General features: G+C 43.0%; 1 protein-coding gene across 2 annotated transcripts; it reads left to right on the forward strand.

Annotated features, from left to right (window-relative positions):
• Positions 1–51: 51 nt before the first annotated feature.
• On the forward strand, positions 52–11,742 carry COQ3 (coenzyme Q3, methyltransferase). 2 transcript variants are annotated; one of them, XR_011854193.1, is made up of 7 exons: positions 52–247; positions 1,958–2,042; positions 2,800–2,949; positions 6,897–6,996; positions 7,590–7,832; positions 10,357–10,512; positions 11,086–11,226. XR_011854193.1 is itself a non-coding variant. In XM_072141914.1 (7 exons), exons 1-7 carry the CDS (start codon positions 175–177, stop codon positions 11,271–11,273), a joined length of 999 nt encoding a protein of 332 aa, XP_071998015.1. In that variant the 5' UTR covers positions 59–174; the 3' UTR covers positions 11,274–11,742. The 2 variants fall into 2 exon arrangements, 1 of the variants encoding a protein (XP_071998015.1); XM_072141914.1 differs by having other exon boundaries at positions 59–247; positions 10,353–10,512; positions 11,086–11,742.
• The last annotated feature ends 994 nt before the right edge of the window (positions 11,743–12,736 follow it).

Here is a 12,736-nt window from a genome sequence, read left to right on the forward strand (position 1 = left end):
GCTAGCGCTGCCCCCAGCTTCTATGTCGGTCTATACGGGCAGTCTGTGCGTGTAATGGGCGTGGCATGTGTAAAGCCAGGCCCCAGATGGGCGGCAGCATGTGCGGCGGCTTCCTGTGCCGGAGCCCGGGGTTTCCGGGAGCTGCTGCCCTGCTTGTCCTGTGTGGAGAGCGGCATGGCCTGTGTGTGGAGCCGTGTGCGGGCTCTCCCGCGCCCTGCTGCCGCCGCCCTACATAGAGGCTGCTCAGGTAATGTCTGCGCTACGTCCCATACACAGGGCAGTGCAATACATGGAGGTGGCACAGTCATGGCAGGTATGAATAGTGTCCTTGCTGGACCCCATAGTAGACTGTGGACGCACTGACCGGCCAGCCCACTGACACACGTATCAAAGCTGGTAATAAGATAGTTCTCTGAAGACCCGGCCCTGGCTCCATGCTGTAATGTGAAAGGAAAGCTGCAGAGTAAATGGAAATAAAAAAAATTTAGCTCACATTTTGCAAGCACTGTGCCATCATCACAGAAGCTGCCCCCTAGCATGACCCTGGCCCCGGACGCTGTGCCCCAGCATAGCCATCATCACAGACTCTGCCCCCTAGCATGCCCCTTGTCCTGGACGCTGTGCCCCAGCATAGCCATCATCACAGACTCTGCCCCCTAGCATGCACCCTGTCCTGGACGCTGTGCCCCAGCATAGCCATCATCACAGACTCTGCCCCCCAGCATGACCCTTGTCCTGGACGCTGTGCCCCAGCATACCCATCATCACAGAAGCTGCCCCTCGTCCTGGACGCTGTGCCCCAGCATACCCATCATCACAGAAGCTGCCCCTCGTCCTGGACGCTTTGCCCCAGCATAGCCATCATCACAGACTCTGCCCCCTAACATGACCCTCGTCCTGGACGCTGTGCCCCAGCATAGCCATCATCACAGACACTGCCCCCTAACATGATCCTTGTCCTGGACGCTGTGCCCCAGCATAGCCATCATCACAGACACTGCCCCCTAACATGATCCTTGTCCTGGACGCTGTGCCCCAGCATAGCCATCATCACAGACACTGCCCCCTAACATGATCCTTGTCCTGGACGCTGTGCCCCAGCATAGCCATCATCACAGACTCTGCCCCTCGTCCTGAATGCTGTGCCCCAGCTTAGCCATCATCACAGACTCTGCCCCCCCAGCATGACCCTTGTCCTGGTCGCTGTGCCCCAGCATACCCATCATCACAGAAGCTGCCCCTCGTCCTGGACGCTGTGCCCCAGCATACCCATCATCACAGAAACTGCCCCTCGTCCTGGACGCTTTGCCCCAGCATAGCCATCATCATGGACTCTGCCCCCTAACATGACCCTCGTCCTGGACGCTGTGCCCCAGCATAGCCATCATCATGGACTCTGCACCCTAACATGACCCTCATCCTGGACGCTGTGCCCCAGCATAGCCATCATAGCAGACACTGCCCCCTAACATGACCCTTGTCCTGGACGCTGTGCCCCAGCATAGCCATCATCACAGACTCTGCCCCCTGCCATGGCCCCCGTCTCGGACGCCTTGCCCCAGCATAGCATCATCACAGACGCTGCAGTCCAGCATGACCCTTGTCCCGGACGCTGTTTTCCAGCATAGCCATCATCACGGACGTTGCGATCCAATATATGTTCATATATCCATATACATTACACTAAGGTATAAATAATTTCTAAGACCTGAAACAAGTGGGAGGAGGACACTGTCCATGAGAGCTCACATTCTATATGTGCGGAAGCATAGCGGTGCTCCAGCGTAGTCCTTGTCACACATTCCGCCATCCAGCGTAGTCCTTGTCACACATGCCGCACTCCAGCATAGTCCTTGTCACAGATTCTGCTTTCTAGCCTAAGGGATAGGGTACTGAACATTAGTGATGTAATTTTTCTTTTGCACTCTATTCACCTAATGTTTTTTTTTCTTTTTAGTGACAGCCACGTGTCTTCCCCCTGCTGCTCAGAGGGTGCCAGGAATAATTAGCAATATAAGCATTGCGTCTGGAGCCAGAGGAAAGTAAGTTGGGACTTTGTTCTTATATTAATGGGGTATTCTCTCCTGGGCATTCCCATTTAATTATATATACAGTTGCATGTTATTAATAAAAATTATAATCTGAGGGAAGATAATTTTGCATAAATTTAGTCAGCATGTCAGTTCAGTTCCGGTTTGCAGCGTTTGGGCCGTGAGATTCGAGCAGCACACAATGCGAGTGTGATGCGAGTTCATCGCATCACACTCGCAAGTGTGGAACGGGCTGTAGAAACCAGATAGCTTTCCTTGAATACTACCACCTCCACACTGTTGCAGAAGAGCTTTTGAGTTCTGCCTGACATGCTGTGGGAGATGCAGAAACTCCCAGATATTTCATATGCAAAAGCAATTTATTTCTTTGTTTGTGCAATGGTGGTCGTATCCAAGGACGGATGTTCTTAATTTCTAAGGGACAATATGACTACATATATGGGAAAACATTTTTTTTAATAAGATAGCATTTAAAGAAATGTATGTATATGGGAGATAAATTAAATGAATTGGTAATGCATAGATGTGAATATGTGAAGTAATGTCTTGGGGAGAGGACTGGCATCACACCACACATGGAGATAGAAAATATACACAGATTAGACCCCACTCTACTATCCAGCCTAATCTTGTATGGGTACTGGAACTTACACCCAGTTGGTTGCATAGAGCAGCAGGTTTAGAACAACATTTATATATGGCATGTCCACCAACATGTTTGTAACTGGAAGTTTTTATATTTGTGCAGTTGCTTTTCAAGACAGCCTTATAGTACTTCCCATACTGTGGACCCTACTGAGATGAAGAAATTCCAGGCATGGTCAGCAAAATGGTGGGATGAGGAAGGAGTGTACTCTGCACTCCATGCCATGAATGATATACGAGTGCCATTTATAAGGTAAGCTTGGTATACAAGTTAAGTAGCTTACCCTGTGTGCACACCTAAGTGTGCAGGTTTACTATAGTGTGGCTTTTCAGAATAGAAGACAAAGGAAGTCTCTGATTCGTTGAAAAAAGAGTGCTGCTGCTTTTTCTTCTACTCTGCATATACCTAGATCCTGGCAACTTGGATCATCAGCTGCGTGCGCAGGGGTGAACCAAGCCTTACTGATGCCCGAGGCGAGCTATTAAGAGACACCCCCCCCCTAAATGTAGAGGCTGCTGGTCTGTCAGGACCAGATCCATCATATTGGTGGATATGATGCAAAATGCATGACGCAAAATGCATACAGCATGCTGCCATGTAGTATAAAATGCATACAGCGTGCCGCCATGTAGTATAAAATGCATACAGCATGCCGCCATGTAGTATAAAATGCATACAGCGTGCCGCCATGTAGTATAAAATGCATACAGCGGCGTGCCGCCATGTAGTATGAAATGCATACAGCGGCGTGCCGCCATGTAGTATGAAATGCATACAGCGGCGTGCCGCCATTTAGTATAAAATTCATACAGCGACGTGCCACCATGTAGTATAGAATGCATACAGCGTGCCGCCAAGTAGTATAAAATGCATACAGCGTGCCGCCAAGTAGTATAAAATGCATACAGCGTGCCGCCAAGTAGTATAAAATGCATACAGCGTGCCACCAAGTAGTATAAAATGCATACAGCGTGCCGCCAAGTAGTATAAAATGCGTACAGCGTGCCGCCAGGTAGTATAAAATGTGTACAGCGTGCCGCCAGGTAGTATAAAATGCCTACAGCGTGCCGCCAGGTAGTATAAAATGCCTACAGCGTGCCGCCATGGAGTATAAAATGCGTACAGCGTGCCGCCATGTAGTATAAAATGCATACAGCGGCGTGCCGCCATGTAGTATAAAATGCATACAGCGGCGTGCCGCCATGTAGTATAAAATGCATACAGCGGCGTGCCGCCATGTAGTATAAAATGCATACAGCGGCGTGCCGCCATTTAGTATAAAATTCATACAGCGACGTGCCACCATGTAGTATAAAATGCATACAGCGTGCCGCCAGGTAGTATAAAATGCGTACAGCGTGCCGCCAGGTAGTATAAAATGCGTACAGCGTGCCGCCAGGTAGTATAAAATGCGTACAGCGTGCCGCCAGGTAGTATAAAATGCGTACAGCGTGCCGCCAGGTAGTATAAAATGCGTACAGCGTGCCGCCATGTAGTATAAAATGCGTACAGCGTGCCGCCATGTAGTATAAAATGCATACAGCGTGCCGCCATGTAGTATAAAATGCATACAGCGGCGTGCCGCCATGTAGTATAAAATTCGTACAGCGGCGTGCCGCCATGTAGTATAAAATTCATACAGCGACGTGCCGCCATGTAGTATAGAATGCATACAGCGTGCCGCCAAGTAGTATAAAATGCATACAGTGTGCCGCCAAGTAGTATAAAATGCATACAGCGTGCCGCCGAGTAGTATAAAATGCATACAGCGTGCTACCGTGTAGTACGTCCATACATATGTATAAGTTTGTGTGAATTCAGTCTTATTTATATTGCTCCATCAAATTTGGCAGCACTTTCCAAATAAACACATATACAGCATATACACACAGCATATACATATAAAACATATACACTCATACAGCACACACATACAGCAGATACACACATAAAACACACACATATATGCATATATATAGAGGAAAAATAATAAGTTCATACATAAAGTTATCTGCTCTTCTGGTGTGTGGATGGGCAGCGATACTATTTGGAAGTGGGGTGGCTGCACTAGCGTGCTGCCAGCTGGGTGGCTGCGCAGGCAGGCTGTGTCTGCGGGCCACTGGGTGGCTGTGCTGGCGTCTGGGAGATATTTCAGATATTTCGGGGCATGTGTGCTTGTTCAGCAGGGAGCGATGGCCCAGGAGGAGGGAAGTAATTCAGTTTCTCTTCCATCCCGGCCCTGTAGTAGCAGCTACAGCCCAATTCCGCCCCCTCGTACAGCAGGAGGTGCGCTGCCTGAGGTTCTCACCTCGCACACATTTTCATTTAATGACAGGTTGCCAGAGACTTTTTAATACTATTTCCCAATCTGCTTTTGCAGTTAACATTACTGATTCCATCCACTCTTCACAGTGGATGAAGGAAGGAGGATAAGGGGAGAGTTGAGATAATGATGATGGCAGCCTTGCCAAGACACCACCATGACTTAATGTAGTCTGCTGGCAGTGTGCCAGGTTTACTTTTATATACTATTAAAAGTGGAAACAGTAATGTTAATTATAAAAGCTGATTGGAAAGTAGTATCAAAAGCCTATGGAAGTCTGTCATTAGGTGCAAATGTGTAAGCCTGGTGACAGGTTCCCTTTAACCCTTTCCCTGTGAGGCATTTCTGGAAATTGTGTCACATTCTTGTACTCCTAATCGTAATAGATGAACATGTGTAGAGTTCACAGATACCTCATAGTCATATGTGCTCATGAATAAGTCTTCATAATATCACTAAAACTGAAATAACCAGCTAGGAATTTTAAGACGGTCACAACCTGCATAATATAGCAATTAAACAGATTAAAATGTAAGGGAACTCTGATATATAGATCTCAGACAATTGCATTTGACAGCCTGTACCACCATCATGTACCTTTGTGACAAACACAAATTAGTTAAAAAAATGCATCGAGAACACATTTTTACTTAAAACTCTGATCAAAGCGGTGGTTTACACACAAATAAAAATATCACAAATTCAGCAGATTTATATATAACACAACACTCAGTCAAGAAAAATGGACACTCCTACATTAATATTACTTCTAAGAATGCTAAAACAAAAAACATGCAATATTTGGTTGGATTCCACAAATGTGTTTTAAAGGAACCTGTCACCAGGGATCTCATTTTCACTAAAGACGGGTTGAAGAAGGTCATCACACCTGCATTGGAAAGATGCCTTTCTGCTTTCTCTAAGCATTTGCATTACAATATAATTGTGTGTTATAATTTACCTGGCTTCCTGACAAAATCCTCTATTTAGTCCCAGGGTCTGGCTTTAGTTTGGATGCATTTCAAAAAACTACACATGACTTGTCTGTGCTGCTCACTCCTCAGCGCTCAGCCTCTACCTGTACCTCCTGTACAGCTCCTTCCTCCCCCACTGATGTCAGGTCACCTGTGAGCTCTGTTCCTGTGAAGGAGCCCAAACGTGGGGGGTGAGAACTGAGGAGTCAGCAGCACAGATAAGTCACATTGTTTTTTTGAAATACATGCCAACCAAAGCTCAACCCCTGTGACTAAACAGAGGATTTTGTCAGGAAAAGGCAGAAAGACATCTTTGCGATCCAACTATAATGGGATTCTGTAACCTGTCTTTAGTGAAAATGAGGTCCATGGTTCCCTTTAAAAATATATAGCACACAAAGTAAAAAGCTCCTATTCTGACAAAATCATATTTTTTCCAGAAAACACAAGCTACCATGTATAGAAAAAGAACTTTTAATTCATATACACAACCACTTTCATGCAACTTTGCAGCAAACAGTGATAAAATGCAAAAATTACATGAAAATTCTAAATTTCCACTAAAATATGTACAAAACCAGACTCCTTATATAAAGAAGATGTACTTTCCTAAACCAGTAAGATATGAGGAGATCATACAGACCCCACATGTATATATTCACCAAAATATGCAGCAAAGGGAACGTTAAATAAGTATATATTCATAAACTAAGCTGATGAGATAACATAATTTACCTTTAGATGTGCGCCATTGTTTTAGACATACAACAACAGCACCTTCCGCGGTTCATAAGAATTTGAGTAAGTACACCATAACATAGGTGGAAAAAAGGAGGGATGGCGTGAAATAAAAACGGGTAGTGTAAATGTTACATGTAACTTTGTAACCTGTCCTGCCACAGAGATATTCTAATGAGCAAGATCCACAATCATGATGTTGGGAGCCCCCTGTCTGGCATCAAGCTACTCGATGTTGGCTGCGGTGGAGGTCTGTTGTCTGAGGTAACCTACAGCTGTTATTCTACGTAATAATCACTTTTTTTTTTTTTTTACTGTGGAGCGTCACATTGCTCCAACGGCTGGAGAACCATAACATCTATACACCCCTAGTAGTGAATGAAAGACTGTAACAGATCAGTGGTATAGGCAGGACTGCAGCTCCTTGTGTTACCTCTCAAGGCAGGGTTTCCACACTGGGAGTAAAGTGCTGGCACCACTCATAAGATTTCTCTGGAATTTCAAGACAGATTTATCCCAAATTGAGTGCTTGTGGATCAAATTTTGGCAACCTGTGTATGTGCCAGATCTACAGGCCTAGTTATACCATATATGGCAAATGTGTATGTCATCTTGTACCCAATCTAGTTAAGTCCAACACCGCACTAATGCCTCCCTTTCACTTGTATTTTCCCCGATAGACGTATCCTTTGCCTCTAATACATCACTCAGATACATCATTATCACCTTCACATTTGTAATGGTTCATTTGATCCAAACAGTTCTTCTTGTTTTTTTGTTTCTGTCAATGAGCTTATAATGGATGTAGAATTATGTCCATATTGAGGTTATTTTATTGATATATTTTTCTCTTGAAGCCACTAGGTAGACTTGGGGCGGCTGTCACTGGAATAGATCCTTTAGAAGATAACATTAGGACTGCAGAACAGCACAAATCGTTTGATCCTGTTCTAGACAAGCGTGTCCAGTACAGAAATTGTTCACTGGAAGACATGGTGGAGCACGGCATGGAAAGTTATGATGCGGTTGTGGCCTCAGAAGTTGTTGAACACGCAAATGACTTGGAGTCTTTTATCCAAAGCTGCCTTCAAGTACTGAAGGTATGAGAGTTGCCATAGTTTCTAATAAACCTGTTTAATGTATTTTTTATGTATGGAAGATCAAAATTTTCAGCAGATGCTTCATTCATTTATATAGAGTTACAACTGGATCCCATGAACGTATCTTTAGACAAAAAAAATATTCTCATATATATATATATATATATGTATGTATGTGTATATATATATATATATATATATATATATATATACACATACACACATAAACAAGTGGTTTTGTTAATTATTTTATTTTCTGTGCATCAATATTATTGCATAGAAATTCACCATCTTTAATTTGTTGGTTAGACTGAAGAACTACATGGAGCTTTCAAGGCCTTTAAAGGGAACCTGTCACCAGGAGACACCTTTTTAGCACTCCCCCAGTCCCCACAGAGCATAGTACAATTGCTGCCAACGTGTTTTTATATTAAAAATTGGTTTTAAATAAAAAAAGATATGCTATATTGTACAAATAGGAGGGTCTGGAAAGGAGCAGTACTCCCCCCGCCCTTGGGGAACAGCTCCTCCATGTGACCATTTCAAATATATGAAAACACCCATCACTTGGCTTAGCCATGCCCCCTGCTCCTCTACAGCCAATCCCGAGTGTGGGGAGTTATTCGTATATTTGAAAAGGTCACATGTTTCCCAAGGGTGGGGGGGGGGACTGCTCCTTTCCAGCCCCTCCCATTTGGCAACTGCCTAGTCACACAGCAGATTCTAATGAAAGGTACAATATAACATATCTTTTTTTCTGTAAAACCTATTTTTTTTATACAAAAACACTTTGGCAGTGTATGTACTATGCTCTGTGGGGACTGGGGGAGTGCTAAAAATGGGTCTCCTGGTGACAGGTTCCCTTTAAAGGACATCTAACACTTAAATTAACCTCTTGAAAGTACAGGTTAATAGCTTAATAGCTCTTTAAAAAAAAAAACCAAACCTTTATATTTATGTAAATAAAGCTGAAGGACATTACCAGATCCCCTCCATGCTCCAGCATCACACCCCTCACACCTCAACTATATTTATTGCCATATGCTACTTGCTGCGTCTGCAGTAGTGACTTAAAGGGGTATTCCAGGAATCAGCATAATTCATATACAAGTGGGCACTCAAAATATAAGCTAATGTGTAATTAGTTGTTATTTAAAATTTTGCTCCCCTTAGCAGAAAATGCTGATGACATAGACTGTAATGAAGAATTAAAATGCTACTGGCCCTTTAATCAGTCCGTTAATTTCCTCCGTGCGGTCCGTCGCAGAAAAGAAGATGGCCGCTGGTCACATGTCCACATCACATGTCCTGTACCTGCCTGGGCAGGGTCATGTGATCACCACTATGTTTGGCTGTTTGTCGGTTGGTTGCAGTGCATCCAGTATGGTCAGTGTTGTGGTGATGGCAGTTACACATAATTACTATGGTAACAGAGCAAGAAAACCTGTTAGATCATCACTGTTAGCAGAGCATAAGTGGTAGGAGGAGTTACTGAGAACTAAAGGATCATGGAACTTGTAGTTTCCAGTGGCGGCCATCTTAGTGATAACCCCACCTACTTTAGAGAGGCCATACATTTTGTAAATCATAAAATCTAATTATTTAAGCTCCGTTTTGTGACTAATGACATTGAGTATTGTTGTATTCATTTATTTATATCATCATGGGTTTTTGTGTCAGACGTTCATATTCCCGGAATACCCCTTTAAGTAGAAGGCACAACCGGAATGGTTGAAGTGCGCTGGGAATGTGTGATTCTGGAGCCTGTAAGGTCTCTGGAACCCCCCAGAGCCCTCCAGCTTCATTTACCTAAATATAAAATACATTTTTGAAAAGAAGAATGGGATAATATCCCTAATAAAGGGATGCATGCTATAATGATTTTAACCTCTACAAAGCACTGGTGGTGCTTGATTTAAGTGGTAGAAGAACAGCAGTAACAAAAATAAAATCTATCATTCTGTGTTATGTGCAATAGTAAGGAGATAACTGAGCTTGTTTTAATACAGTCCTAGGCTATATTCACAAACATGTATGGGGGACGTATATACGGCCGATGTACGTCCCCCATACATTTCTGTGGGCTCACGGCCCTGTACGGGAGCGGTACAGTGCGGCAATAATGCAATATACAGGCAGTCGGTTACGTACAATGTTCTGCAGGTTTGTTCTTAAGTTCAATTAGAACTGTATATTTTATAATTGCAGCTCCAGCCAAATTTTTTTTGGTCTCTGTGACAATTGGATTTTAAAAATGTTGGGTTGTCATAAGAACCAGGACTAATAATAAAGCTTAATTGCAGACACGTTTGATAACTGTTATAGCTGTGTATTGTAGCCTAAGGTTAAAATATAGTAAATTAGCAACATCCAGAGGTCCGTTTGTAACTAGGGGTCGTTTGTAAGTTGGGTGTTCTTAAGCAAGGGACTGCCTGTAATAAGAACTTATCGGCATGAAGACTTTTTAATATGTTTCCGATGAACTTGATATTGACAAGTCTCTGTCTCCTTTTCTGGAAGCCAGGTGGCTCACTTTTTATTACAACTATCAACAAGACACAGTTATCCTACTTGTTTGGAATCTTGCTAGCTGAGAAAGTGATGGCTCTTGTACCAGAAGGCACTCATGACTGGGACAAGTTCATTGCACCTGTAGAGTTGGAACGATTACTTGAATCCAGTAAGTCATTTAAATGAACTAAAAGCAACAATGCGTTCTTAAGAATGTGAAATATGGACTGTTTGCAGGGAACCAAAAGCAAGTCCATAAAATTAGCTTAAAAAGCATAGCCTTTCTGTAGTTTAACCCCTTAATGACAAGTGGCGTATAGTTACATCACACGTCGGCTGCGGGTGTTTGGATATGGCTCATGGCTAAGCCCTCTCCATAGCCGGTGAGGGTTTGTTGCATATTGCAGTAAACACCCACCAGTAATACCTGCGATCGGTGCTAGCACCAATCGTGGGTGTGAACCCGGTGATCATTGCCACCATGTGGGCTTGGATAGTCGTCCCCATGTTGTCATCGGGGAGTGGCGATCCGTTGCTATGACAGCCTCTGGTCACACAAAGACCCGAGGCTGTCTTGCCTCACACACCATTTGTTACAATGTGCAATATGCATTTTAATAGATGAAAGATTTTTTTTTTTCCTGTATTAGTATTCAGCATTGAAGGATAATAGACTGAAATGGATGACATTTTTTTCCAAACCTTTGAACTATTCTACTAATACTAGTTTATGTTTCCACAGATGGATTTGTGATGGATACACTAAAAGGCATGCTATACAACCCATTGATGGGTTCCTGGCACTGGTTTGATGATACAAGCATTAACTATGCTATTCATGCAGTGAAAATGGTAGCACAAAAGCAGTCCACAGACATGGAATTTGAGAAAGAACAGGATCAGCCTAAGGCAGCAAAAGCATCCATGTGACAAAGACAAACTGAATAGACGTTACATATATATGTTTCCCTATATGGATCAGTATGTGTTTGCTGGTTAATATTGAAGAGTATATACTTGTATTGAGGTAGTAGATAGTACAATTCAGATTACCTTATTTTTTCTGAATCGGGCATGGCTTTATTTTATATTTGTTTTGTTTGAATTTTGACTGATTTCTTTTTAAAATGTTACCAAGTATTTTGCTATCTTATAGTGGTAGGAAAGGTGTTTTCAGATGCTCATTCAAGGACATGCACAGCCTGTATCTATACTGGTCACTGGATGGATTATATACATTTATACATGGTTATAATGTGACTTTATTTTAGCTTTTTAGCAAGAAATGATTCATCATAACAGATAACAATCTGTGCGCGATTCCACCCGTAGATGTTGTTTTTCCAAAGGCTTTCCTCTTATTATTATTAATATTATTATTATAATAATATAAAAACAATTATTCCCAGCTATGAATGCAATTTGCAGACCCCACTGCTGCCAATACCTCCCACTGCTACCAAGGGTGTTTGCAATTGTGCAGTGGTCATTACAACAATGGCATCAGCCATAGTAGCTGCTATGGGGCCCGCAGTGTCAGGGGGACCTGGCACCCAACCTTTCATTCTAAACAATGGAGGGGTGTGTTGTTATATGTATATATTATGGTGCACATTGTACAAGATAATATGTACATAACAGTACACCTCTTCCACAGTATCCACTTAAGCTGGCAGCTCAGATAACAAATGTTGGGGGAAGAGAGGGACTAGCGATTTCTTCCTGCCGTCTATTCATTTATGTGTTAAGCAGCCACTACTGGGCCCTGGGATAAGAAGATTTCCTGATGGTGAAATCATCGTTTGATGACAGAAAAATACACAATGGTCCCAGAAATAATTTTAATCTGACAAAAGTAAAAATAAAAAAAATGTCCATGAAAATGAACAAAAGAGAGGCATACACTGCTTTTCCACCAAGCTTTAACAGAACAAAAAATAAAAAAACCTGTGAAACAGGCCTGGACAGAAATGATGGTACCCCTGAAAAAACATGAGCAAAGGGACGTGTTAAATCACGGCGTGTCCAGTAATTAGCATCACAGGAGTCTACAATCTTGTAATCAGTCAGCGGTCTGTATAAAGGTATATAGCTTCTCACTCTCACGCTGTTTGGTGACATGGGGGCATATTTATCAGGACCTCTGCACCACTTCAGAGGTCAGGGCGTATGATAAATGTCCCCCTTGGTGAGTACCACACTCAACATGAACCGGAGGAAGCGAAGTCACAGATTAGAAAAAAAATTATACACAAGCATGTTAAAGGTAACACTAAAACAGGTTCTAGAAGCCCATCATACCTGCAGCGCAAATCTGCCTTTCTGCCTTTTCTAAGCATTTGCATTACAATATAATTTTGTTATAACTTTCTTTGCACCCTGACAAAATCCTC

The sequence above is a fragment of the Engystomops pustulosus genome, chromosome 3 (genome assembly GCF_040894005.1).
Source record: "Engystomops pustulosus chromosome 3, aEngPut4.maternal, whole genome shotgun sequence".
Lineage (NCBI taxonomy): Eukaryota > Metazoa > Chordata > Amphibia > Anura > Leptodactylidae > Engystomops > Engystomops pustulosus.